The following is a 25,664-nucleotide window of genomic DNA, read 5'->3' on the forward strand; positions in this document are numbered from 1 at the left end:
TTCTTTTATTTTTTTTTTGGTGAGGAAGATTAGCCCTGAGCTAACATCCATTACCAATCCTCTTCTTTTTGCTGAGGAAGATTAGCCCTGAGCTAACATCCATTGCCAATCCTTCTCTTTTTGCTGAGGAAGATCGGCCCTGTGCTAACATCTGTGCCCATCTTCCTCTACTTTACGTGGGACCCCGCCACAGCACAGCTTGACAAGCGGTGCGTCAGTCTGCACCCGGGATACGAACCTGCGAACCCCAGGCCACCAAAGCAGAGCGCGTGAACTTAACCACTATGCCACTAGGCTGGCCCCAAGAGTTTTTTTTTTTAATACATCAAAATTAAAATTAACCAGTTTTAACTAATTTTTATTTAGTTTAAATTTAATTTTTATTTGAATTTAATTAGAATTTTTTAAACTACATCCATAGATATTCACCACCTATCTTCAGTCCCTCTTTGCCACCCACACCTCAGGCCCAGTCCATCCTCCACAACACCAACAGAGCCACTTTTCTAAATCACAGAGATGGCTCTTCCTCTCTTATACTCAAAAATCTGCAACACCACCATGTTGTCTGCATGATCAAGTACACATTTCTTAGCATGATAATTATTACCCTTTATAATATGGCCCCAAACTACCTTTTAATCTTCACTTCAACCATGATTCCAAACGCCCCTCACTCATGACTCCTTTTCTCATGATTTGCCTGGAAGGTCCTTCCTTACTGTCTTCGTTGGGACAACTGTTTACTTTCTTGGGCCAACACAACTGCACCTCTTCTATGGCCCTTCTGAGAGTTCCCCGTCATCCCATCCCTGCTTCTGCTGTGTCCCCAGAGCACCGAGTGTAGGCTCTGCCACGGGCCCTGCCACAGCCCGGCTTGTGCATGGTTACTCACTCAGAGCACCAGTCAGCAAACTTCACCTATGGAGGGGCAAATGGTAAAAATTTTAGGCTTTCCAGGCCACACTTGATCTCTGTTGTATTTTTTTCCTTACATTTTAATAATGTAAAAACCATTCTTAGCTCACAGGCCATAAAAAAAAGAGGAAACAAAACAGGTAACTAGCTATAGGCTCTAATTTGCCTACTCCTGGCTTAGAAGTTCATCTCTTCCACTGGATTGTACTCATCTTTATATTCCCCAGCTCCTGACACACAGAAGGTGTTCAAATCACTGAAGTCAACTGAACTGAAACATCAATAATTTATCCTGATGAGTCAAACATATCTCTGGACAATTTCCACAAACCTTGAAGTATCTCAACAAAAATCATTTTGTGTTTGGAGTCTCTTAGGCATCTGGACTTTAAAAGGAAGCCATACCCCTAGGTGAAGGGGAAAGATGCTTTTTGCCTCATTTAGTAAGAAAAACTATGATGTTCAGCCAAAGAACCTCTCCCTCCCCAAATGGAGAAATGGTGCTTCTCCTATGAGAGAGTTCAAAGCCAGACCCCTCCCTGGACCCCCATACAGAATATAGGGGCCAAGAATAATGCCAGCAAACTCCAGCTTTTCAAGTAACCCACTCAGTTGCTCATCGCAGAAAATCATCTACACTTGTGATACCATTTTGAACACTTACCTGATATCCAGCCTACCTATCAGTGATGCATTTACCCCCATTTCACCATAATTGGGGGAAAGCATTTTTCCACGTCATTAAACGCCAGAGAAACACTGGTGTTATCATTATTATTGCTATCACCAGGCTTCCTGGTTCTCCCAAACCAAAAATGCTCCAGAAAGGTAATGATCACCCCTCTCTGGTTAAGGAACCAACACTTTCAAGCTGTTAGAGATGAGCCACACTTTAATGGCATAATCTCCATCATCACTTCGGGGGCTCAACTCCTGGCTTGTTGGGGATCCCAACAGCGTGAGCTGGTGAGGAAGGGGAGGAAGCTAGGAGCAGACAGAGCTGTTGTTAAGGAGGAAATGGCCCTCTGTGCACCTGCTCTGTGAGGCCAGGAGTCAAGTCTAAGCTTCCAAAGGGATGAGGTAAACTTGAGGCTAATTCTACTCATCCCTACATCAGCAGGCCCACCTGGACCCAGGGAGGCAAAGCACAGAAGGTCCACACAGCATCAATCTTCAAGCCGGGCAGGGATTTTGAATATCTGTTTAGAACAGGAGCCCAGCCCGTAACAAACCCCCCACATAACAAAGCTGGCTGAGAGCTGCATGTGCTATCGGGATCTCCTCCTGCAGGCCGGGGTTCAGGGGAAGACTCAGGTCCAGTAAGCATCTGGAGTGAGGAGCAGGAAGGAGCCAGTGAGACCGGGTCACCTTGCAGGGGACAGGTTACAGCCAGTGCAGGCTCCAGTTCCTGGGGACCCAGCTGGGTTTCAACAAACCAAGTCCCAAACCTTACTTCCTAGAGGAGGTGAGGTACCTAATGTGCACCAGAAGGGAGCTGAGGGTGCCAAGGCAGGGCCAGTGAAAATCCACCTTCCCCAGACAGAATCAGTAGCCCCAAAGGAGTAGGTCTTATGACCTATTCATGGAGAGGGCTTGGCTCCCTATACGTTAGTTGTCCCCGGGAGAAGCCATCATTTCACACATAGAAGCTCTTGAATTCAAATGATCTGTTTACGTAAGACTCAAGCTCTGCCCAGTACAGAATCACATCAGCCCAGCCACCTCCATCCAACCAGGTGAGCAAGAGCGTGTCACTCTACTCTGAGCATCCTCACCCACCCACGGACTTACACCACTCTGTGCTTCCTTTTGAGGGGCTTCCCAAGCACAGTTAAACCCACCGTGTGCAGTAAATAAAAAATCAGAAGAGTTAAAACACACTAGTAAGAAGAGGACTAAGGTTATAAGTGGAAATGAAAGGGGGCAGAAAATGACAGATGTTGCACGTGCACGCAGAATGGGTCAGAACCAGGACCGTCAGCACCTCTTTTAGCTTGACGTCAATGGGTACAAGGTCGAATCTTCTGAGCAGAAGTGTTTATAAGCAGACATTTCACCCTGACCTGTTTATAAAGAGAAGAGCTTCCTTACTCAAAATCACCCTTGGCTCACAACCCATTCAGAAATGCCAGCATCACCTACAGCCAGGTGGTAACGCCACACCATGTTCTATATTCCCCTCACCTGGGCCTCACCACACTAAAAATAGTCAGGCACTAGTGATTAAGAAGAGAGACACATGCTCCTGAAAATTAGGGGATTTGGTTACATGGTGGGACTGCAACAGATGGAAGCAAAGAAACCAACCAAAATAAAACTTAAAATTAGTAAACTAACAGTGCTCTACTAATCATGCAAAAAGCAAGGATAGAAAATATAGAATAGAGGCATGGTACATTACCCAAAAGCCCTGCTAAAGACCGCATGTCCTTCTCCATCAGCATGTAAATCTCTTCCTCTGAGAAGCGGCCAATGCCGTGGCCGTGCATTTCCCGTTTCACAATTCCTTTCGTTATGTGGCACACGACCCACCTCAGCAGGTTACTGAAGGGACCACCACCACTAAGAGAGAGCATCTTCCGGGTTTCATTGAGATTGTCCACCCACTGGCAATATGCTAACGTCCTGGAATTGTGTGGAAATAAGTTACTACTGTGCATTTGATACATACCAGCCCCACAGAGTCAGTTTCCAGTGAGTGGTGCAGAATTCAGCACACTCTGGAGGAACTGAATCATTATAGCTTTTATAAAGAGCGGTGTGCAAGGCAGATATTACAACAGGCTCTAGTCCATGCCTAAATTCAAGGGCCTGTGAGAGAAACAGTAACAAATCCAGATAACCACGCCAGTTACAATTCCATCACACGTCTCCTGGCACTGCCCTCAGACCTCCCCCTCTCCCACCTCCCAAGGCCATGCCTCTGCTTTCTCTTAGGCAACCCCACAGAAAACAAGTAGAAACCCACTTTAAAAGGCTTTTAGGCAGGACAGTGCATACCTATGGGGGCCCAGAGAAGGAGGCGGCAGTGACATAGGAGCTGGTTTCCTTCTCTTTCTTGACCAAAGTCATGGTTAATTAATTAAGGTGCATATTTTTGTTCTGTACACTGCGTATACATTTTATATTTCACAATATAAAAGAGTTCTTTTGAAAAGAAAACTTTTTGCCTTTCTGACAGAGGATCAGGGAGTAGGTATACCTGTCCATGTTTATTATAAATTATACAAATTATAAGTATTATGTAAATGATTCACTCTCCAGAAAGCCAACTCCCTACTTCAGTTTGTTCTCCAGGACTCTAAAGTGAATACAAATACCGAAGGGACTTGGTTGGATCATTTTTCCCATCTGGGTGGTGCCTGTGACAAACTCACCCATCCGGGGGCTCCTATGCAATGTGTATGAACAGTTAAGCAGCTGATTCACCATTTGTGCGTCATGCTGGCTGCAGTACCCAGGCCTTTGCTGATTTTGTTCTCTGAGACTGTGCAATCGCAGGAATGTTTTTATAGTTAATAGTGTTGGTCGATAGAAATTAAAAAGGTTTCCTACTGAAGGCTGAGAAAAATGTAGCTGTGGGAGTACAGGTATAAGATATTTTACTTTTTCCCCACAATGAGCAATAAAAGATGTATTGGCAGTCATCTCTACTCCTAGGGTTGGTTGATGTCACAGTAATGGGGACAAAAAAAAAAAATCAGAAAAAATTTCAAAAAAATCAGAAGAGTGAAAAATATTTTTATGGAGAGAACACAAGAATTATAATAAATTGCAGCTACTTCCCACCTCAAAAAAAAAAAAAAGCAAAAGAAAAGACCCTGAAATTTCTATCATTTTATATAGTTCTAGTCTTTTCAGTGTTCTTTCCTCCAAAAAAAATGAAAATAAGAAACAGAAGAGTTCTCTGAAATTTTTTAAGCATTTCTGATTTTTACTGAAAAATCCTACAACTAACTTCAACATACTCTCTGTGGGGCAACCATAACTCTTCTTTACTACCTTTTTAAAAGAATGCCTACAAACCTTCTTAGAAAGCTTTGTTACCTCTTTTTTGTAAGTTTCTCAAAATAAAGTACTGAGGAGTCAAGAAATGGATTTCGCTGAAAAGAGGAAAAATTACATCATAATGGTGACGAATGTGTACAGTCAGAGTAGTCAAGGGAGCTTTTGATATAAAAGATATCACATTTATTCTAGTAAATTCTTTATAAACATACAAACTAAATGTTTTTCTATTTGCTCTTCTTTTTACACCTGCGGTCATTAAGGTGTCAATTCTCACATTCCATTAGAATAATCCAGCAATTTGATTCTAATTGTACTAGAACTAAATTTACAATAAAGGGCTATACTATCCTTGATTATTTTGGAAGTCAGTGATCTGAGAATAAAACTAAATTATCCTAAGTTAAGCATGACCAGGTAATAATAGCATCCAGGAAGCATCTAAAGCATAAAAATGAGGAATACGGTGGCTCTAAGCTGACAGGTTGATGTGAAAAATGATACATTCTTCGCAGACAAATTACACAGGCTTTGTCATAAGCATAACTGATCCTGAAGGATGAGCAGAAGTTCTCCAGGCAGAGCAGAGGAGGAGGCATGTGCATGAAGAGCACTGGCTGGTTGATGAACCGCGAGAACTTCAGGACGGGTGGGTGAGGGATGCCTGAGGAAGCTTGCAAGAGTTTGAGGCTGGAAGGGTGGGCAAGAATCAGATCAGGATGGGCCTGATGCAAAGGAAGCTGAATTTTACTTTGAAAGCAAAGTTTAACCACTGAAAGCTTTTAAGCAGACAAGAAACATAGTCAGATTTGTGGCAATGTGAAGGAAGGGCCGGAAGTAGAGAAACCAGCAGAGGACATCCAATTAGAAGACCAGGGCAAGACCAGGCAAGAAATAATGCTGAACTAAGGCAATGGCAGAGGGGTTGGTTTACAGGGAACGCCTAGGAGAAATACCGGAGATACGAGAAAAAGGATCTATTGACCAACGAACATATCGGATTAGGCATAAGGAGAAATTAGGTATTTTTCCCAGACTAATGGTTTGAGTGGATGCTAATGCCACTAACCACCACTGGCATACACCAGGTGGAACAGATTTAGGTGATGAAAGATGAGTTAACCTGTTACATTTGAAGGTCCCATGGAACCCCCAAGTGAGGATGTCCAAAAAGTTGAGAATTCAAGAGATAGGTTTAGACTCAAGATAGAGAATTTGTGAGCAGAGGCACGGTGGTAGCAGTTCTAAAGCTGGAGGAGATGAGGCCCCCTAAGAAAGTTTCTAGGGTAAAGAGTGGTGTTGGGGAAACCACAGTTCAAGGGCAAGTTAGAAGAGGAGAATGCCAGGCTGGAAGGGCCAACTCTGAAAAAAGTAGGGACACCACTTTCTCTGAGATGGAGAGGAGGAGAGTGTTGCAAGAGATGAGGGGCTGCAGAGGGATTCAGAGTTCCTGCCTGATGACTTCAGTTTCCTCTGTAGAGCAGAAAATGAGGGCATGTGCAGAAGATGAGGATGCAGCAATGGGCAGAGAGTTTTAGAAGACTAATGGGTTATAGTACCAGCAAGGGACAGAAGAGGCAGCTGTTCTGGGCCACACAGCTGAGCAGGGAGGAGACCCCACCAATGCAATGGTGTAAGGTTCTCTCCTGCACTAGCGGGTTGAATGCAGGGCACGGAAGAAGGAACACCGGGTTGATTTGGAATTTTGCAGCTAGAAGTAACCTCAGAAATTGTCTGTCTTCCTCCCTTCTCTTTCCTGTCCTGCTCTTGATTTCTTGCCTCTCTTTCATTCCCTGTGCACAATATTGTAGACCAGCGTCAGGGAAGAGAAGCAAATGAGGGCCAGGCAGGCTCTTTAAGTGTTAAGACTGATGAAGTGTGTACTATATAAATTTTAAATCCCAAAGAAAAATCCCAAAAGTGCTTCATGGATTCCTAAATCAATTACTACAGGCAGAAGACATCACTTACACGTGCTGTCATATCATTACAACTGCAAATCCACCTCCTCCCACAACCAAGCTTCCTGAAATCTCTATTCACATGGCAGGGGCTTCCACCCTCACCCCAATCCATCGAAACCACTCTCATCCAAGTCAACAGGCCCTCCTTCTCGCAAAATCCAAACAAACCTTCTTTCTACATTGATCTTTCTTGAATTCTCTGCAGCATCTGACACTATTAGCCTCTTTCTTAGAACTCTCCCTTAGCTTACATCCACTGCTTTTCCTCTCACCTCTTACATGTTCCCAAGATTCTTATCTTTATTCCTTCTACCTTCTTACTTCTCACTCATGGGGTGATCTAATTCACACCCATGATTTCAAGGTGATGACACCCAACTCTATATCCAGCCCAGACCCCTGTCCTGAGATCCATGGATCCATGTGAGGGATCTTCAGGAACTGCAAACCAACATTTCCAAAACTGGACTCATCATCTTCCTTCCCTTCAAATCTGCCTCTCCTCACCCAAGCCAGAAAGAACCCCAGGAGTTTCTTTTCACTGCTCCCCATCCCTCACTCCTGACAGCCAGGCACCCTGGGAATTTGCCCTTTTCTCCAACTCAATCAACACTGTATTCAGCTCTTCATCCTTTCTCAACCCTGAGGACAGTGGCCTCCTAGCAGGTCTCCTGACATCCCCTCAAGGCCTTCCAGAAATCCATTTGCCTCAAGGTAGTCACACAGTGCTTCCTAAAACACAAATCCAACCGTATCACGCTGCTTCTCAGAGTCATTCATTAACTCCCCATTGCTCCTTAGCTTGGCACGCCAGTCCTCCCCACTGTCTGACCCCCTCATCCCGCATCGCCTCCCGTGCACCCGCCATACAGAATCACAGGCACCTCCCCAAATGCCTCTCTTGTCTCTAAATTTTTGCAGATGCTGCTCCCTCTGCCTGGATATCCTAAATCCCCTACCACCCAGCCCTTTCATCCGCCACTCTGCTTGTCCCCAGATTCTGCTGTGACACCATCTCCTCTGGGAAGCCCTCCTCTCACCTCTCCAGCAGCTCTGGCTGCCTTTCCTCAGTTCTTCAAACTCTCCCCCAGCACTGACCGTTACGAAGTCTTGATGTCTGCCTCCAGCCTGTGAGCCACTTGAGGCCAGAGCCGCGTCGCATCACCTTGCTTCCCCCCATCCAGCATGGTGCCTGACCACTAGTAGTCATTCATTCACTAAGTTTGCTGAAAGAATGAATTACTGATTGAACGACAAAAGGCTTCACTTCTGAGCCAGCTACTGCTAAGTAGTGTTTCTAAGGGCTGACAATATTTAAATAGAAAAACGGAGAGCGTGCCCCTGGAGAATGAGGAAGGGGCCGCCACTGTTCTCTTCTGAGGTCTGTCTCTTCACTCTCCACTGGGAAGAGGCCCACAGCACCAGGAATCATGAATTATTCACCGGAGAGGACAGGGAGGGCCAACTTGGAAACCAGACTAGGCTGCGCAATTAAAATAATTTATCATTCTGAGAGCCTCTTTCTGGAAGTTGATACTCATTTTCTTTATCATAACTGATGGATCTCATCTCTCCTGCAAAATGGGGTCAAAGAGTTCTTTTTAAAGATTGATTATGTTAGTCAAAACGGAAGAATAAACCCCGCTCAAACATTTTTAAAGGAGATCAAGAAGCCAGGAAAGAAAAGCCAATCCCTGATGTTTTAATGAAGACATCTCTTGTTATAACCTAACAGGAGGCCTGGCCCATAGCAGAAACGAATATTAATGTGTGGGGAACGACAAACATGGCAAACCACTGTGTGATGCGTGCGTCTTAGCCTTGGCCACCATGAGAACGCCTTTCTCCATGCCGTGCTACATCCTTGCCATGTTTTGCCTTTATTTTAAATGCTCAAGGGTGCAGGAGCATACGATCAGCTTCCGTAATTTTACCAGGTTTCACAGGCACTAGATTAGTCCCTCCAAACAGGAACCCTCACTACATCTAAAACAGGGGGCTGTGGGAGGGTGGAGGTGGGGTTGGGGGGCCAAGAAAGAAAAGGGGAACACATCAGTCAAGTTGTCATCAGGGAGAGAGTGACTTCTGGCTTTTAGAGAAGGTCTTGGGTAAGTCATTTTATTAAAGCACCCGACCTCCCCCATTCACTGAAACTATACCAAATGCCAAACTCAAAATTTAAAAATTGTCGCCAACCTAGAAGCGAATTTCAATCCCCTCTTCTAACGCCTCTGTTTTTATGGGTGAAAATGTTATGATTAGATAGTTGGACAACAGCGCCCTGCACACTTCCCTGTGGGGTGGGAAGACTCATAGACACTCACTGGTGTCCACAAGGGGGCAGTATGTCACACAGAAGAAGCTACATTGCCGCCAAGACAATTTCATTCCAGTAATTTGACCCCGTGTCTCAGACGTCCGGGTTTCCCTGCTTTGGATCTATATCTTAAGCATTCAGTGGAACAAAGAGGATAAACACTGCTCTCCATCTTCAATACTAGCTTCATAATGCAAGTGGGACATAATTGTATGGATTTCAACGGGAAGAAAAACCACTTTATAGCTGAGTGTGCTTATCTGAACAGACCTAAAACAGAGCTTCAGAATATTATGATGTTACATAATAATGACAGCTTTCCATTGCCTTTGCTTTTCAAAAAAATCATACCTGAAGTGGAGTAGTTCTTTTAAGGTTTCAGACCAAAATAAACATATCTGAAAACTCCAGATAACTGAATCAACTGAGTCAAACAATTGATTCCACCTCTGTAAGTACAGACACAACTTTAGAGAGCAGTGATTGTCAGAATTTAACAAGATCTCATGGAAACCTCGTACTTGTAATATTTTCCTACTTATTGTGGTCAGTTCCCTATGCTGGCCCTCGGTTTCCACAGGTGCACATTTTGTGTGTGGCCTCTGAGACAAGAAAGGGGAAGGAGGAGAGGAGCCTGAGGGAGGAGTGTCCACAGATTCGGTCTCAGGCATTTTCTTACCATGGGGGGTGGGAGGGCACTCTTCTCCACAGAAATTTAGAGTTCTCGGGAAAGCCCGTTCAGGGTCTCCCCAAAACAAGAAGCTCACTAATGGTTTGGAAACTTCATGAAACAGAGCAAGGTTTACTTTTTCTTCAGCTCCTAGAGACTAAAGGGAATTGGAGGAATTAGGAAAGTTTTTTTGAAAGTTCACTGGATAGTTACATCTCAGTCAAGACCTGACCTCCCACCTTCATTATGTCTTCCTCAAATTAACCCTCGAGGAGACACAAATGAGAAAGAGTCGCTAACCCAAAAAAGTACTTTTCTAATTAAAAAGAGAGAAGAGTTTACGCATGACCCAAGCAACACCCCAAGCACTTGGGGATTTGTGGTCTGTAAAATTAAGATTCTTCCCTACCAGGATACCGCCTCCCAACTCTCCCTCCCACCCCACCCTACCATGCCCTGCCCCCCATCAGGTACATGTTAGCTGGGGCCCACATAGCGAGAGAAGGGGAGAAAAGAGCAGAAGATGAACTTCTACCAGAGGGTAAACACATATAAAACATCACACACACCCAGAGCAAGAAGTAGTGATGTGATAGGTGGTACTTGGGAATCTTGCTAGATCAAAGTCTTTCTAACGGGAATATCAATTTTATGAACCACTATAGAAATCAGAGTTGTAGCAAAAGTGCCAACTAAAATGTAAGGCTTTTAGCTTTTCAGGCAGCTGACAAAACAACAGCTCTCCACGTTAATGGGCCCATCAATCAAATGAGGTAGCGCTTCGGAGGGCCAAACAAGGGAAGGCACAGAGGGTCAGGTGGCCCTGTGCTGGTTCTTCATTTCCCTCAATTGCTGCAAAGCAGGGACTAGAACCTGGCAAGCAGGTGAGACGGCTCTGTCCCACAAGGCTTTTCCCAAGGCTAAGCACGCACATGCAGTCATGCATTTTGGTCCACATTGCAAACCCCGGCACTCTTTGGTCCAGCCATTCTGCGTAGGTGTCATGGATACCGGTTCAACACAAGGTTGACATAAGGGAAGCCATACTGTAGAAAAGAAGCCATGTTGTAACTCTGAATGACCTCTGATTAACTAACCCAGCTGGATATGCACCCTCTAGGAGATATACATGCTTTATGGATTTATGGCCCCTGCTTGAGAATATACCTCCCAGCTGCGATAAGACAATAACTTTTTCAAGTTCCCTAGGTATGTGATGACTCCCAGACAGAGATTCTATACTGGTATCCAACATAGATGACAACTGAAAGATCTGGTGTGGTGACTCCCAGTCTGCAACGCCAGGGGTCAGCATTCCTAACCCCCTCCCCTATAACCCACTAACCCTATAGAACTGCTTCAAGATTCTGTACCCCTTAAAGATGGTTCTTTAGGATGCTAGTCCACCATCTTCCAATCAGCTAGCTCGTTGCTTAATAAAATGCCCTTTCTCTGCCACCATCTTGCCTCTTGATGGATTAGCTTTTGTCTTGCAGCGAGCAGATCATGCCCTTTGCACAGTAACATAATAGGAAAAGACCTGGGTTCATTCTAGGAACACTGAGTCTGTAATTACTCCCACACTGACCTGCGCCCCTGCCTCCACTCTTTGCCTGGTCCCTCCTTGCTGGTCCACTCCCTTCACCTCCGTAGGGAGAGGAGGAAGAGAAGTGGTGCTTCAGGTCAGCCCCGGAATAAACTGGGCAAAGACTGAAAGTAGAAAGAGGAAGAGAAAAATAGAGGGTCACTTAAACTCCAAGAGATGGGAACAGCAAGTTTTCCATTTAGAAAGAGAGCTGAATGGATGAAATAGGAAGGTGATGGGGAAGAACCTTCTACAGTCAACCCCACACTGAGTGTCTCGCTCCATGGGGGAGGTGAAAGCTACCGGGTGAGCAACTGACCCAGGAGTAACAACGAATGCCCAAACAGTAGGCTTAGTACTTCTTAATTAAATCTTCGGAACAAGATAAAGTTTGCAGAAATCGGAGAGAAAACTTCCCTTATCTACTGGGGTATATATAGAAAGGTGCTTAAAACTCCAGAAAATGGATGAAAGAAAAAGAAAAAAACAGCATGACAATGAGTTTGTAAAGCAAGAAGAACCATGTCTGTTGAACTCAGGGGGTGCCACAGCCAGCACAACCCACTTGCAGAATAGGGGCAACTCCTCAGCAAGTGTGTGTGATGCCCAGACTCAAGGAGTGCAAGCTAGAGTCAGCCATTCAGGGCAAAGACACTCGGGAAGCCGTAGTATGCTTTACTTCCGGAAGACAGAGAAGCTCTTGTCACGTAAGGAAAAGCGACGATAATCTTACAAAGCTCGTGTAATTCATTTTACCTAAGACTTCTCTCCTGACTTAGTCTTCTGTTGCCTCCTCTGGGTGTCTGACGCAATTCAGCAGTTTGTACTGGTAAAGAGCCTAGTGTATGGAAATATCTCCCTCACCTCAGTGAGTTCCAGACTAGATCAGGAGTCAGCCAACTAGAGCCCATGGGCTAAGAAGGTTTTACATTTTTAAATGGTCAGGGGGAAAAAAATCAAATAATAATATTTGTATTAAATGAAATTCAAATCTCAGTGCTTTTAGTGTTTATTGAAGCATGGTTGTGCTTATTCATTTGCTGTACTACAACGGCAGAGCTGAGTAGTTAGTACAGAGACATGGTCTGCAAAGGCTAAAATATGTCCTTGCTGGGGCTCTACAGAAAACACCCACCCCTGCTCTAGATATCTAGAAACTTAACAGTCAAAACTTTGACCCCTAAGTCTGTCAGAATGTAGAAAACTTTCGAAAAGGTCGGGGGAGTGTCTGCAAAGTGAAAGAGAACTTGGCTCACTCTGAAGGATGGGGACAGTCCCTAGGCACCCACCCAGTGTGCCAGGGGGACTCACCAGTAGAAATGTTCCTCCACCATCTTGGTCACCGCCCTGGAGATGGCTCTTTCATGAGGACCAAGGTTTTTGTTTAAATTCACTCCAAGTTTCTCTTCCAGAAAGTCAATGATGAATTCTGTGCCAGAAACTTTTTCATGGTTATATTCAATCCAAGGCATTTTCCCTTGAGCAGAGAGTTTTCCACCAAAATAGTTCTGAGCAGAGTAAATTTTAAAAAAAGAAAAGCAATGTTTTATTTATATTTCACTGTATGATTAACAGAAACAAACATTCCAACTGTATTTTTGATAGTGACTGTACTACTCAAGTGAATGAACTCAACACATAAACTCTTTAAGAGAATAAATGGTTACTCTTGGAAAAAAAAAAAGATTTACCTTCCATGAACATATTACTTTACTCCCATAGATTTTATCATGGGCTCTGGCTTATTGTTAAAAAATGAAAAAAAAGACCAGGGAGGAGGGGGAGGGTTGAAATAATCCTGGTAATAGTTGGTCTAGTTATAATGTATGAACAATCCAAAATGCAAAAAGTGAAAATAAACCATGAGGAGGCTTGTACTGACCAAGCCACTGATCAAAAACCTCACTTGAAACCCATCAAATAATGCTTAATACCACTACCCTGCAAGCAAGTGGTCCCAGAAATTATAATGCTTAGTTGTAAGTGTATCCAACAGACTCAACACCAATGCCTGTCAAAATGCAGATTCCTGGGCCCCCACTAGACCTCTGCATCAAAATCCTGGGAACGGTGCCCAGAACTCTGTGTTTTTGACAAGCTGCCCTTTGATCCACACACATGGTAGAAACTTGTAGTGTGTCAGAGGACCTTGATCCCAGAATGGGGTCGGGTGGGGATGGGGGAGTCACACACTTTATGAACACTGAGAATTACCCAGTGACATTTGCTGCCCGCTGTATAACAGTCAAGATCTGAACTACACTGATGAAGGGGATTCTGTGGTTACGATCGCATTTATTCAACCACTTTTCTCGGTAAATCTGGATCATTTAGACCCCAAAGTTGACTTTTAAATCTGAATCAATTTTTTGGTGGTCTATACAGCCTAAATTAGTCAGATTATTGCAACCTCATCTTTATACTTCATACAAGTCGATAGTTCAGATACTGTTGGATGATAGCAAGTGCAGGCTCCTGTAGAAGAACAAGAACTCTCCAACACTGCTGGGGAATGTAAGATGCACAACCACTTTGAAACCGTTTGACAGTTTCTTAAGAAGTTAAACAAACACCTGCCATATGATTCAGCCATTTCACTCCTAGGTATTTACCCAAGAGAAAAGAAAGTATATGGCCGTGCAAAGACTTGTACACAATGTTCATAGAAGCTTTATTTGCAATCTTCAAAAATAGGAAAACACCCAACTGCTCATCACGAGGTAAATGAATAAACAAATTATGGTATCTCTGTATGATGGAATACCACTCAGCAATGAAAAGAAATGAACTATTGATACACACGATAACATGAATGAATCTCAAAATAACATTACTTAGTGAAATAAGCCAGACAAAAAAAGAGTACTTGCTGTAGGATTCTATACACATAAAACTATAGAAAATGCAAACTAATCTATAGCGACAGAAAGCCAATCAGTGTTTGTTAGGGACGATGGGAGACAGGAAGGGACAGGACGGAGGGATCACAAAGGGGCACAAGGAGGTAATGGCTACATCACTATCTTAATTGTGGTCATAATTTCATGAGTATTTACATATGTCAAAATTTATCAAATTATACACGTTAAATATGTGCAGTTTATTGCATGCCAATTATATCTCAATAAAGCTTTTTTTTTTAAAGATAGTATTACATAAATTTTAAATGCATCAGTCCTCTACATCTGTAAACTGTTTCTCTAGAGTAGGAGTCAAAACTTTTTCTGTCAAGGGCCAGATAGTACGTATTTTAGGCAGACCATATGGTCTCTGTCACAACGACCCAACTTTGCAGTTGGAGCATGACAGCAGCCATAGACAACACACAAATGAACGCGCACGGCAATGAAAAGCTGTTGACGGACACTGAAATTTGAACTTTATATAATACAAAACATTATTCTTCTTTTGACTTTTTTCAACTATTTAGAAATGTAAATATCCTTCTTAGCTCCCAGGCCTGATTGGGCCTGCAGACCATTGCCGGCCGTCCTCTGCTCTGGGGGCATCCATTTACCCACACCACCTCCTAGAGAAACAAAATTAAACTTAAGTAACCATTTGCATCAAGCCCTGAACAAGAAGATCCCTCTTTGCAAAGGCGTATGATGACAGAAAACTCTCTGAGGGTTCCATTCTAGGAAACCCCTGTCAAATCCTCCTTTCAGGCTTGAAACCAAAATTTGTGAAGAAATGAAAAAATTAATGTTTCTTGTGGGAAAACGTTGGGACTAACAAAGGTGACTATTGTTCTAGTTGTTCTTACCTAAATCACACCAAGATTTGTGCATGCGTTTCCCCAAAACCAAACAGTACATCTTACCACAGAAGATAAAAACACAGGATGTTGCAAAATCTCTAAGTCAAGTCTCTCTGGGTCCAGGAACTATGCGTGCATGTTGTGTGTGGTGTGTACTAACCACACCTGACCACTGAATTGGCCGCAGCGAGATTACAGAGTTACGGCTGGATATCACGGCCCTTAAAGGCAGTTATCTATTTGTGCCCAAAGAACTGGGCTCGGACTATGCTTGAGGGTCCCGGGCTTCTCCCGACCTTTGAGGTAATATCACCTTTTTCATGGCTGAAAAGCAGAGCAGGTACTAGCTAAATGTTGCTTACTGCTGTCTTTCATAGAGAATAATGGGGAGTTGAACTGGTCTCTGTCTCTTCGTGTCTTGATACTTTATCTCATTGCTTATTCTAAAGAAATTCATTCTGGGCCTAGCCCAGAAAAGGGAATTATTGGGGCTGCTATTAGCCATATTGCTTTTGTGCAATTTGGAAAATGGAACCTCCTCTGGGTGGATACAGTCCATGCCAGGGTTCATAGCTTGGCAAGTAGAAGTGGGTCCAGATTTTGCCCCAACTCCTTGGCCAGGCACTATTGTGCAGTGAACAACTTACACAACCATACACAGCAGCCCTAGACGTTACCCCTGATGTTGACCAGAAGAAATGTCATATCCTTGAAAAGTTGCTAGTACATGACATTCTTGTAATTTGTACACTAAAGACATCAATTTACCATATAAGAGCACCTGTTTCAGATTTCTCTTGATATCAACCATATCCTCCTAACACATTCCCTTCTGGACTCTCATCTGTCCTGCACACTGACATCAGATGGAACTGTTAGCAATGCAAATGAGATGCAAGACCTCTGCTGCTCAAAATTGACCAATGGCTTTCACGGATCTAGTCTAACCCCCTTCACACAGCAGTTTGGGCCCACACCATCTAGCCACTGCCCACCCACCGAGCCTCCTTGCTATCAGTCCCTTTGGTCTCCTGAATTCCAACTGCCCACACCCAACCAAGTCAAGGTCTTTGCCACCTCTCTGACTTTGTACACTCTCCACTTTTTACAGGAATCCCTTTCCCCACCCTCCGCAAAGTCCTATCCATCCTAAAAAATTCAGTTCAAATTTCACCTTTTTGGTGAACCACTTCCCCAAGGAGCATCCATTATCTGCCTTCCCTCCATTCTTCCACTGTACAGTGCCTAGATCTCTCCCTTTATAGAATTACTGTGTATACATCTGCTTTCCCCCTAGACTAGACTCTCCCTGGTGCTCGGTATGTTTTTATCAAGACCACTTTTTAAAATTAGACTAATGAGTGGCAGGCCTGGTGGCATAGTGGTTAAGTTCACCCACTCCGCTTCAGCCACCCAGGGTGTGCAGGTTCAGATCCCGGGCGCAGACCCACGCACCATCCGTCAGGCCATGCCATGGCGGCATCCCACATACAAAATGGAGGAAGATGGGCACAGATGTTAGCTCAGGGCTAATCTTTCTCAGCAAAAAAAAAAAAAAAAAAAAAAAATCAGACTAATAAAAATTAGCAATAAAAATGAAATTAGAAATTTCATTTCTCTTGAAATGAAAGCTTTCGGAGGCTTTCATCATCAAAAAATTTATTTTGCTTACTAAAGAAGCAGGAGACATTTTATAGACACTATGATTATATCTAATTAAAAATTAGATGAATTCAAAAAATATTTTAAAAGAGAAACACAAAAATGTCAAAAGTGATTGGCAAGATGATGGGTGAGATGCAGGTGATCTTTTCCATGAATTCCAATTTTTATGAATGTGGTTAAATTACTTTTAAAGTAAAAAATGTACATTGTAAAAATAATACCTAGTTTTCCTTAACTTCCTTAAATACATTAAAGAACTCCTGGTCTATTTTTATTTAAGCAATTGGAGTCTAACCGGCCCACTGAGGGTAGTTTCTGAAAGTAATTTTGAGAAAAAAGGTGAAGAGGTAAATCCTCTCTATTTTTTCCAAGCTGATGCTCCCCATGTGACTGTGTCCCAGGTGAGATCAACACATCTACACTTCTGCTATGTTATTAGCATGGTAGTGAAAGCCATAGGGTTTGTGTTTTAAAATCTGGCTCCATCATTTATTCACTGTGTGACCTTGGACCTCCCTGGGCCTCAGTTTCCTCATCTATAGAATGGGGATAACATTTGCTACGATTAAATGAGAAAATGCACATGAAGTTTTTGACAAAGTGCCTTCACCAGAAGTATTAATCACCAACATCATTTGAGATGGAGAAGTTGAGACCTTAAAAGAAATCCAGAGTCTGAGGACTCTGACTTGCTACACTGGCCATCATGCCCCCAACTTTCCAGATAAATTTATATCCATTATATTCACTGCACCCTGAAGCCATCTTGAAAAGTTTCCCGCTGGCTAAATTTGAGCAATTTTTGTGTATTATAACACACTGAAAAAATGCACGCATCCACTCTCTATTGTACTTTTGTAGACGAATGTTCTTATTTCTTGGAGATGCACAATGAAGTAGTGAGGAGTAAAGTGTCATGATTTCTACAGCTTACTTTTAAACGGTTCATCAAAAAAAATTGTTCCTGGGCCAGCCCCGTGGCTTGGTGGTTAAGGGTGCATGCTCCGATGCTGGTGGCCCGGGTTCGGATCCCGGGTGCGCACTGAGGCACCACTTCTCCGTCCATCCTGAGGCCAAGTCCCACATACAGCAACTTGAAGGATGCGCAGCTATGACATACAACTATCTACTGGGGCTTTGGGGGGAAAAAATAAATAAATAAAATCTTTAAAAAAAAAATAAAATAAATAAATAAAAATAAAAAAAATTGTTCCTAACCCTCATACACAGCTGGTGGGAATGCAAACTGGTGCAGCCTCTATGGAAAACAGCATGGAGATTCCTCAAAAAGTTAAAAATAGAAATACCCTATGAGCCAGCTATCCCACTACTGGGAATCTATCCAATGAACCTGAAATCAACAATCCAAAGAGGCTTATGCACTCCTATGTTCATTGCAGCATTATTCACTATAGCCAAGAAGTGGAAGCAAGCCAACTGTCCCTCAACTGATGATTGGATCAAGAAGATGTGGTATATGTATACAACGGAATACTACTCAGCCATAAAAAAAGACAAAATCCTCCCACTTGCAACAACATGGATGGACCTGGAGGGTATTCTGTTAAGTGAAACAAGCAAGAGAGAGAAAGACAAACACCACACGATTTCACTCATATGTGGAATATAAATCAATACGCGGATAGAGAGAACTGTATGGTGGTTACCAGGGGCAAGGGGGTGGGGGGTGGGCACAAGGAGTGAAGGGAGGCATTTACATGGTGACTGACAAACAATAATGTACAACCCAAATTTCACAATGTTATAAACTATTAAAACATCAATAAAAAAATGATATTGAGATTAAAAAAAAATTGTTCCTAAAGGTATAGATAAAGAGAAAGCAGAGTAGGCAACATGTTAAGAACTGGTGAATCGAGGTGAAGGGCATACGGCTGTCCACTGTACTATTCTTTTAACTTGTGTACAGCTTAGAAAAATTTCAAAACAAAAAAATGGGGGGAAAAAAGACAAGATCAACAAATAAACAGAACAACAAAAGTTAGGGTTTACATTTGCAACAACATGGACGGACCTTCAGGGCATTATGCTAAGCGAAATAAGTCAGACAAAGACAAATACCATACGATTTCACTCATATGTGGAAGATAAACACAGGGATAAAAAGAATAGATTAGTGGTTACCAGAGGGGAAGGGGGTGAGGGGGAGGGCAAAAGGGGTAAAGGGGCACGTGTGTATGGTGACAGATAAAAACCAGAATATTGGTGGTGAACACGATGCAGTCTATACAGAAGCAGAAATATAATGATGTACACCTGAAATTTACACAAACCAATGTGACCTCAATAAAATAATAAAAAGTAAAAAAAAAAAAAAAAAAAGGCCTGAGAGACAAAGCAGAGAGTTTCAGAGCATTTCTTTCTTTTTCTTTCACTTATTTAACAAGAGTTATTGTGTGAAATAGATCCTTCTTATACAACCAGTTATGTTAAATGATGTTGGTGTCTTTATGGATGTCTAGAGAAATAATGGAAGGATGGTCAAAAATATAAATGATGCTAATCTCTAGCTAGTAGGATGTCAGGTGATTTTCATTTTCCACTTATACCTTTTTGTATTGTTTGATATTTTTATAAGGACTATATATAATCAGAAAAATAGTAAAGCCATTTTCATTTAAAAAAAATGAACTAGAGCCGGGCCCGTGGCTTAGAGGTTGAATGCACGCGCTCCGCTGCTGGCGGCCCGGGTTTGGATCCCAGTGCGCACCAACGCACCGCTTCTCTGGCCATGCTGAGGCCGCGTCCCACATACAGCGACTAGAAGGATGTGCAGCTATGACATACAACTATCTACTGGGGCTTCGGGGGAAAAATTTTTAAAAATTCTTAAAAAAAAAAAAAATGAACCATATCTGCAGCACCTCTCTGTACACTTTTTGCAACTTCCTACGAATCTATAATTATTACAAAATGAAAAGTTTTAAAAATTGACCTACTAATATTTATATCCAGATTTTAAAAAGATAATAACTGACCAATACATCAGGCTTTTAAAAAAAGCCTTGTGAGTTCCTACTAATGGTCATCAAATATTTATTCCAGTCTCACTTAGGTTAAAAAATGAAAAAGCCTCAAATATAAATTCATGCTCTTAGGAACATGGCATTTTAATCTTTTTTTAAAAGGCACAGGGCAAAGAGGGCTCAGAGGGTAGAGCAACCTGGGTCCATGACAAAACTCCTCTCTACTGATGGCTCCAAGAAACGAGCTCCATCATCACTGCCCAGGCACCATTTGCATCAACACAAACCCTCAAGATGGCACCCGGGCTCAAGGCACCCAGGCAGGCAGACAGCATCCGTTCTAAACCACAGACCCTTCGACCTAAACCATTATCCTTCAACCTAAAATCTCTGCCCCCCGGCAGAACACCACCTCTATTTACTTTCCACAGAGACCTCACAGAAGAAAAAACACTCTTCTATGATTCCTTTTCTAAAAAATTGTACTTAACATGAAACCTTAATAATTTTGGATGGGGGTAAGCGGTCCCCTTCTTGAAGGCCTCTGTAACAGCTTCAGGCTTCACAGTGAGGTGTATGTCCCGCTGCTCCAGTCACACTAACTAAGGCAGCTGCTCTGCAACACGAGCAGAGGTAGTGAGGCTGCTGGTAAAGACAGAGCTGAGGCATCAGCGCTTGACGGCTGGAAGGCAAGAAAGGAAAGAGCAGAACAGCCTGGCAGCTGCTGCACACTGCAGAATTGCTTCATCAAGGGTGAGCGTGCTTCACAGGCTCTTGAGAGCAGCCAGAGACTGCATAGTACAAAATTTGGGTTTTGGATCCTAATTGCCCAAAAGCTGTCACGGCTAAAGGAGGCAATCTGGTCAAGAGTGATGACGGAACAGAGACAGGTGGCAGCAGGGCAGCAGTCTCTTCCTTCCATCTGAGCCCCTCGGTGACACACATCTTCCAGTGCTGACTGCCAACACCAAGCTGAACAATGATCTTTCAAATCTGATCCAATGCATTTAGATGACTCAAGCCTTGTCTGTTCTTATTACTATTTTCTCCTCCACTGCTGGTTGAGAAAGTCCTGAATAATCTTCCTGCTTCTCTCTCCAGACTCACCCCTTGCCCTCCAGTTCCCAGTCATAAAGACCCCCTTTCTGTTCCCCAAACACCCCACGCCCTGCCGGATCCCTCCACCAAAGTCCAAGTTTGATGCCACTCCACCATATTTCCAGAGGACGTCCCTATTAGCACTGACCCCAGGCTGAAAGTATGTCATTCATCTGGTCCCAGCACTGCCTTAGGAGGATCGCTGCCAGCCCCATCCCCTCCTTTGCAGAGAAACTGGCTCAGAAGGCACGGGCCATGGGGAGTCAGGAGTTGGAGGCGTAATATCATTATCAGGGCAGCCAAGAGCTTGGCTGGGTAAGGTGCCTCCTCCTCCACCCGCTCAGCTGGTCTGTTTCCAGCTAAGGAGACCACCTCCTCCCAATGCTGCCACTTTGTAAGAGTTTAACGGTGAACCCCCAACCAGTGGGAGCCATTTGGAGGAGTAGCAGCAAACTGGAGGGACCACAGTGGTTTGGGGATGCCTAGGGCTCACCTCCTTCCTTTCTTTAATTCCCTCAGAGCACACAGCCTGTGACCTAAGCGTTAACCCTTGCTCAGTGCAGATCCCCAGGCAGGGAAGCTGACATCCTTGTAAAAGGAGATCTCAAACCAAAATAACTAGACACCTGAGGAGTACAACTACCATAAGAGGAGGGAAGCAGACTGCATATGCACACCATGAAGCAGAATTTTATATACATGAACCAAAACATTTTCATTAGTGTAATAAATATCCTCCAAGGGATAAAGGAACAGACTGTAATACAAGCCAAAGAGAAATACTAAGAAGAAAAATATAAAAGTTGAAATAAAGAATACAATAGATGAGATAAATAGCACAATGGATACAAGAAGAGAACACAGCAATGCAATGGAAGCTCAGAGGGATGAATTCTCCCAGAAGGAAGAAGAAAAGAAGTAAGGGATGAGTTCAGAGATGCAGAAAATAAAAGCAGAGGTTTCAGTATCCAGACAACAGGGAACAGGAAAGAAGAAGGGCAAACCAAACAAATAAAAGGGAAAAGGAAATATTTGAAGAAAAGTGATAATTCCCCAGAATTAAAAAGAGAAGAAAGACTTCAGATTAGGAGAGTTCATAAAGGACCAAATAAGATACATAAAGACCCACACCAAGGCACATTAGAGTGAAATTTAAGACTATTGAGATTACACGCAAATTCTAAATGCTTCCAGAGAGTAAGAGAAAGAAAAAGAATCAGGTTAACATCAGATTTTTCAACAGCAACACCAATGCAAAACATCGATGGAGTAATATTTTTAAAGCACTGAAGGAAAAGAACTTTGAACATAGAATTATCAAATGTGAGGGCATAATAAAGATGTTCTCAGGAATGCAAAGCCACTAAAGGTTTGCCACCTAAAGGCTCACTCTGAAAATATTCACCCAGGAAGATAAAAAGACAAATAAATCCTGTAGGATAAGATATAGGGGAAATTAGGCTAGTCAAATAACTTAGTAAGGTTTGTTGTCTAAAAAAGGACCAAAAAAAAAGTGAGATCAGATTTCCAAAATTCCAGAATGAAAACATCAGACAACAGCACTACAACTGGGATGAGGGCTGGGAAGAAAGAGACCCAAGGTTCCCCTGAACCTGCTAACATACTCGTATTATTAGAGGGCAAATACAGAACATGATACATTTAGGAAATGAACAAGGATAAATCAACACAAATTTGGATCTTAAGAGCAGCCACCATAACAACAAAAATAGAATTCATTTTAAATGACAAGAAAAAAACTTCATCCATTAGAAAGCAGCAAATGAGAAAAAATGAAAAGCAAAATATAGTAAGAAGAAAAACATTAAATAAGATGGTAGAAATAAGTCCTAATAAAACAATAATTACTAGTGTAAATGGATTAAACTCACCTATTAAGGACTCCCAGATTGGCTATAAGTAATACATTGCCTACAAGAGACAAATACGCAAAAAAAAAAAAACAGAGAAAGCTATCCCAAGCAAATATGAGCCAAAAGAAAACTGGAGAATCAATTTCAGTATCTGATAATACAGAATTATAAAGTTTTAAAGGTTAAAAACATCATAAGGGACAGAGCTAGGTGCTACATGCTAGAAAAAGAAACAAAACAGTAAAGATATGATCTTTCATGTTATATGGACCTAACAATATAACCTCGAATATATAAATACTCTTACATAAAGCAAGAACTGACAAAATAACAGGAAAAAGAGATAAATCAACAAATACGCTTGAATATTTTAACCTACTCCTTTTAGAAACTGCCAGAGCAGACAGACAAAAAATAAGCAGAGATATAGAAGGTCACAATACACTACACATGCTCAAGCAAGTAGCCAGAGAGAGAGAGTTCCACACCCAAGCAGAGAATACATAATTATCAACATTTACAAAAAGTAGCTACACACTAGGCTAAAGTGTCAGTCAATTCCAAGGAATTAATATCACAAGGACTATCTGCTCTGACCATAAAATTAAAAAACAATAACAAAAATCAAAGCTTCAAAAAAAGCTGCATATGGCTAGAACTTAGGTGAAAAAGAAAAACATAAGGGAATTTTTTAAAAATACATAAAACTGGGGGCCCGCCCCATGGTCTAGTGGTTAAGTTCGGCACTCTCCACTTCAGCGGCCTGGGGTTCGGTTCTGGGGCATGGACCTACACCACTCTTCGGTGGCCATGCTGTGGCAGTACCCCATATACAAAATAGAGGAAGACTGGGGCTGGCCTGGTGGCATGGTGGTTAAGTTTGAGTGCTCTGCCTTCAGCGCCCCAGGGTTCACGGGTTCGGATCCTGGGCGCAGACCTACACACTACTCATCAAGCCATGCTGTGGCAGCATCCCATGTGAAAAATAGAGGAAGACTGGCACAGATGTTAGCTCAGGGTGAATCTTCCTCACCAAAAAAGAAAAAAAAAAACATAGAATTGAATGACGATGAAAACACAACCTGTCACATTTGTGAGTCACAGCTCAATCATTACTCAGAGAAAAATGTCTACCTTTATATACATTCCTCTGTTCACTCTCTAATGCTGAAACAAGCAAGTGCTGCCCTGAAAGTCACCCAAACAGAACATGGAGCACTGTGGAAAAACTCTCACAAAATCTACTAACATCTGCCTGATGGCCTGCTGGGCAATCTGCCCCCAGGATTCATGACAGACAAAATACAATGGTGTCAATAAATAGACAGCTAAAGGAAAAAAACACATCAGGCAATGGGACACCCACCTTTATTAATAGCTGCCTACCAGGTCTATCCAAACTATTACCCAAAGTATACTCTATGTCAGGAAAAAATAACATGGCCCTGAGCCTGAACATGGCCCTTGAACCCAGGTCTGTACCCTTCTATTTTTTTTTTTTTTTTTTTGGTGAAGAAGATTAGCCCTGAGCTAACAACCATTGCCAATCCTCCTCTTTTTGCTGAGGAAGATTGGCCCCGGGCTAACATCCATGCCCATCTTCCTCCACTTTTATATGTGGGATGCCTGCCACAGCATAGCTTGATAAGCGGTACATAGGTCCTCACCTGGCATCTGAACCTGCAAACCCTGGGCCACCGAAGCAGAGCGCTCAAACTTAACCGCTATGCCACCGGGCTGGCCCCAAGTCCATACTCTGATCACTCATTCAACAGACCCTGGAATCGAGTCTCTTAAGTACCTATTAAGGACTGGGCATGGCTACTTTCATACCCACCTCCTCTAACACCAAGAGCAAGCCCTTCCCACCACGCGAGATTAAGTACTTCCCCTCTAACCAATACAGCTGCCATGAGAATGAAACATATTTGCACACAAGTACCTGATAGGGTAAGTCAGCCATCCTTAAATAAGTTTCCATTTTCAAACAGAAAGGAGATAAACTGGGGACACCATTGTTAGGTCTTGCAAACTGATGCAAAATAATAGCATCTTTGGAGTCAATCTCTTGCTGTTTCCTGTTAAAACCAAAACAGAAATAAAGAACAATCCATGTGTTATACATTCAGTTCCCTTAGTTCCTCAGAGGTCCCTGCCGGGCTGTAGCTCAATGAACAAGCAGATCTGTTTGTCACAGGGGCTTACCTCACCCAAAAGCACTTAGAGCGTGGAAGCTTGGTCAAAACACAAGAGAACCTTACACACTCTGCTGTTCCCATGACCCCAAGGGCTCAGAAAAGTAACTACATGTCAACCTTCTTCTGGAACCTGTAGTCTACGGGCAGGAAGAATACTTTCTGGTACAGGTCTGCCTCTTATCCAGCTGGTTATGTTTACCCACCAGGGACAAGTTGGATGGATAAAAAGGATATTCTGTGCCTATTGGTGTCAGGCATTGTTCTAAGGGCTTCACAGGTATAATCTCATCTAATCTTCACAATAACGTTATGCGGTAGATACTATTATTATCCACATTTTATCGATGAGGAAACTGAGGCACAGAGGATTAACTTGCTCAAAGTCACATTACTAGTAAATGGCAGAAAGTGGACTGGCCAAGTAGTCAGAGCCGATGCTCTTGACGTCTAGACTGCACCGTGAAACAGCCTATTCATCCATAGGACCCGGAATAACAGTGCAGATTTACTCTGCTGTGACCCAAGTCTGCAGAGTCTCAGAATGTTCTAAGACTCTGAATACTCTGGTCCCTCTTCCAAACCATCCCTCACCTGGCCTTTCACCTGTGGTGCCCAGGAAC

The 25,664-nt window shown here is 42.9% G+C and overlaps 1 protein-coding gene across 3 annotated transcripts in view; it reads right to left on the reverse strand.

Moving 5' to 3' along the window:
• Nucleotides 1–25,664, reverse strand: part of FAXC (failed axon connections homolog, metaxin like GST domain containing) — a 70,676-nt gene that overhangs the window by 39,695 nt on the left and 5,317 nt on the right. For all 3 annotated transcript variants that reach the window (XM_087443910.1, XM_087443909.1, XM_004422144.3), the window contains 3 exons: nt 24,789–24,924; nt 12,774–12,970; nt 3,320–3,543 (listed from right to left, as the gene is read on the reverse strand). In XM_087443910.1, the coding sequence (XP_087300036.1) occupies nt 3,320–3,543; nt 12,774–12,970; nt 24,789–24,924 (557 nt within the window). The remainder of the gene's footprint in view (nt 1–3,319; nt 3,544–12,773; nt 12,971–24,788; nt 24,925–25,664) is intronic.

The sequence above is a fragment of the Ceratotherium simum genome, chromosome 19 (genome assembly GCF_057802395.1).
Source record: "Ceratotherium simum simum isolate JZ-2026a chromosome 19, ASM5780239v1, whole genome shotgun sequence".
Classification (NCBI taxonomy): Eukaryota; Metazoa; Chordata; class Mammalia; order Perissodactyla; family Rhinocerotidae; genus Ceratotherium; species Ceratotherium simum.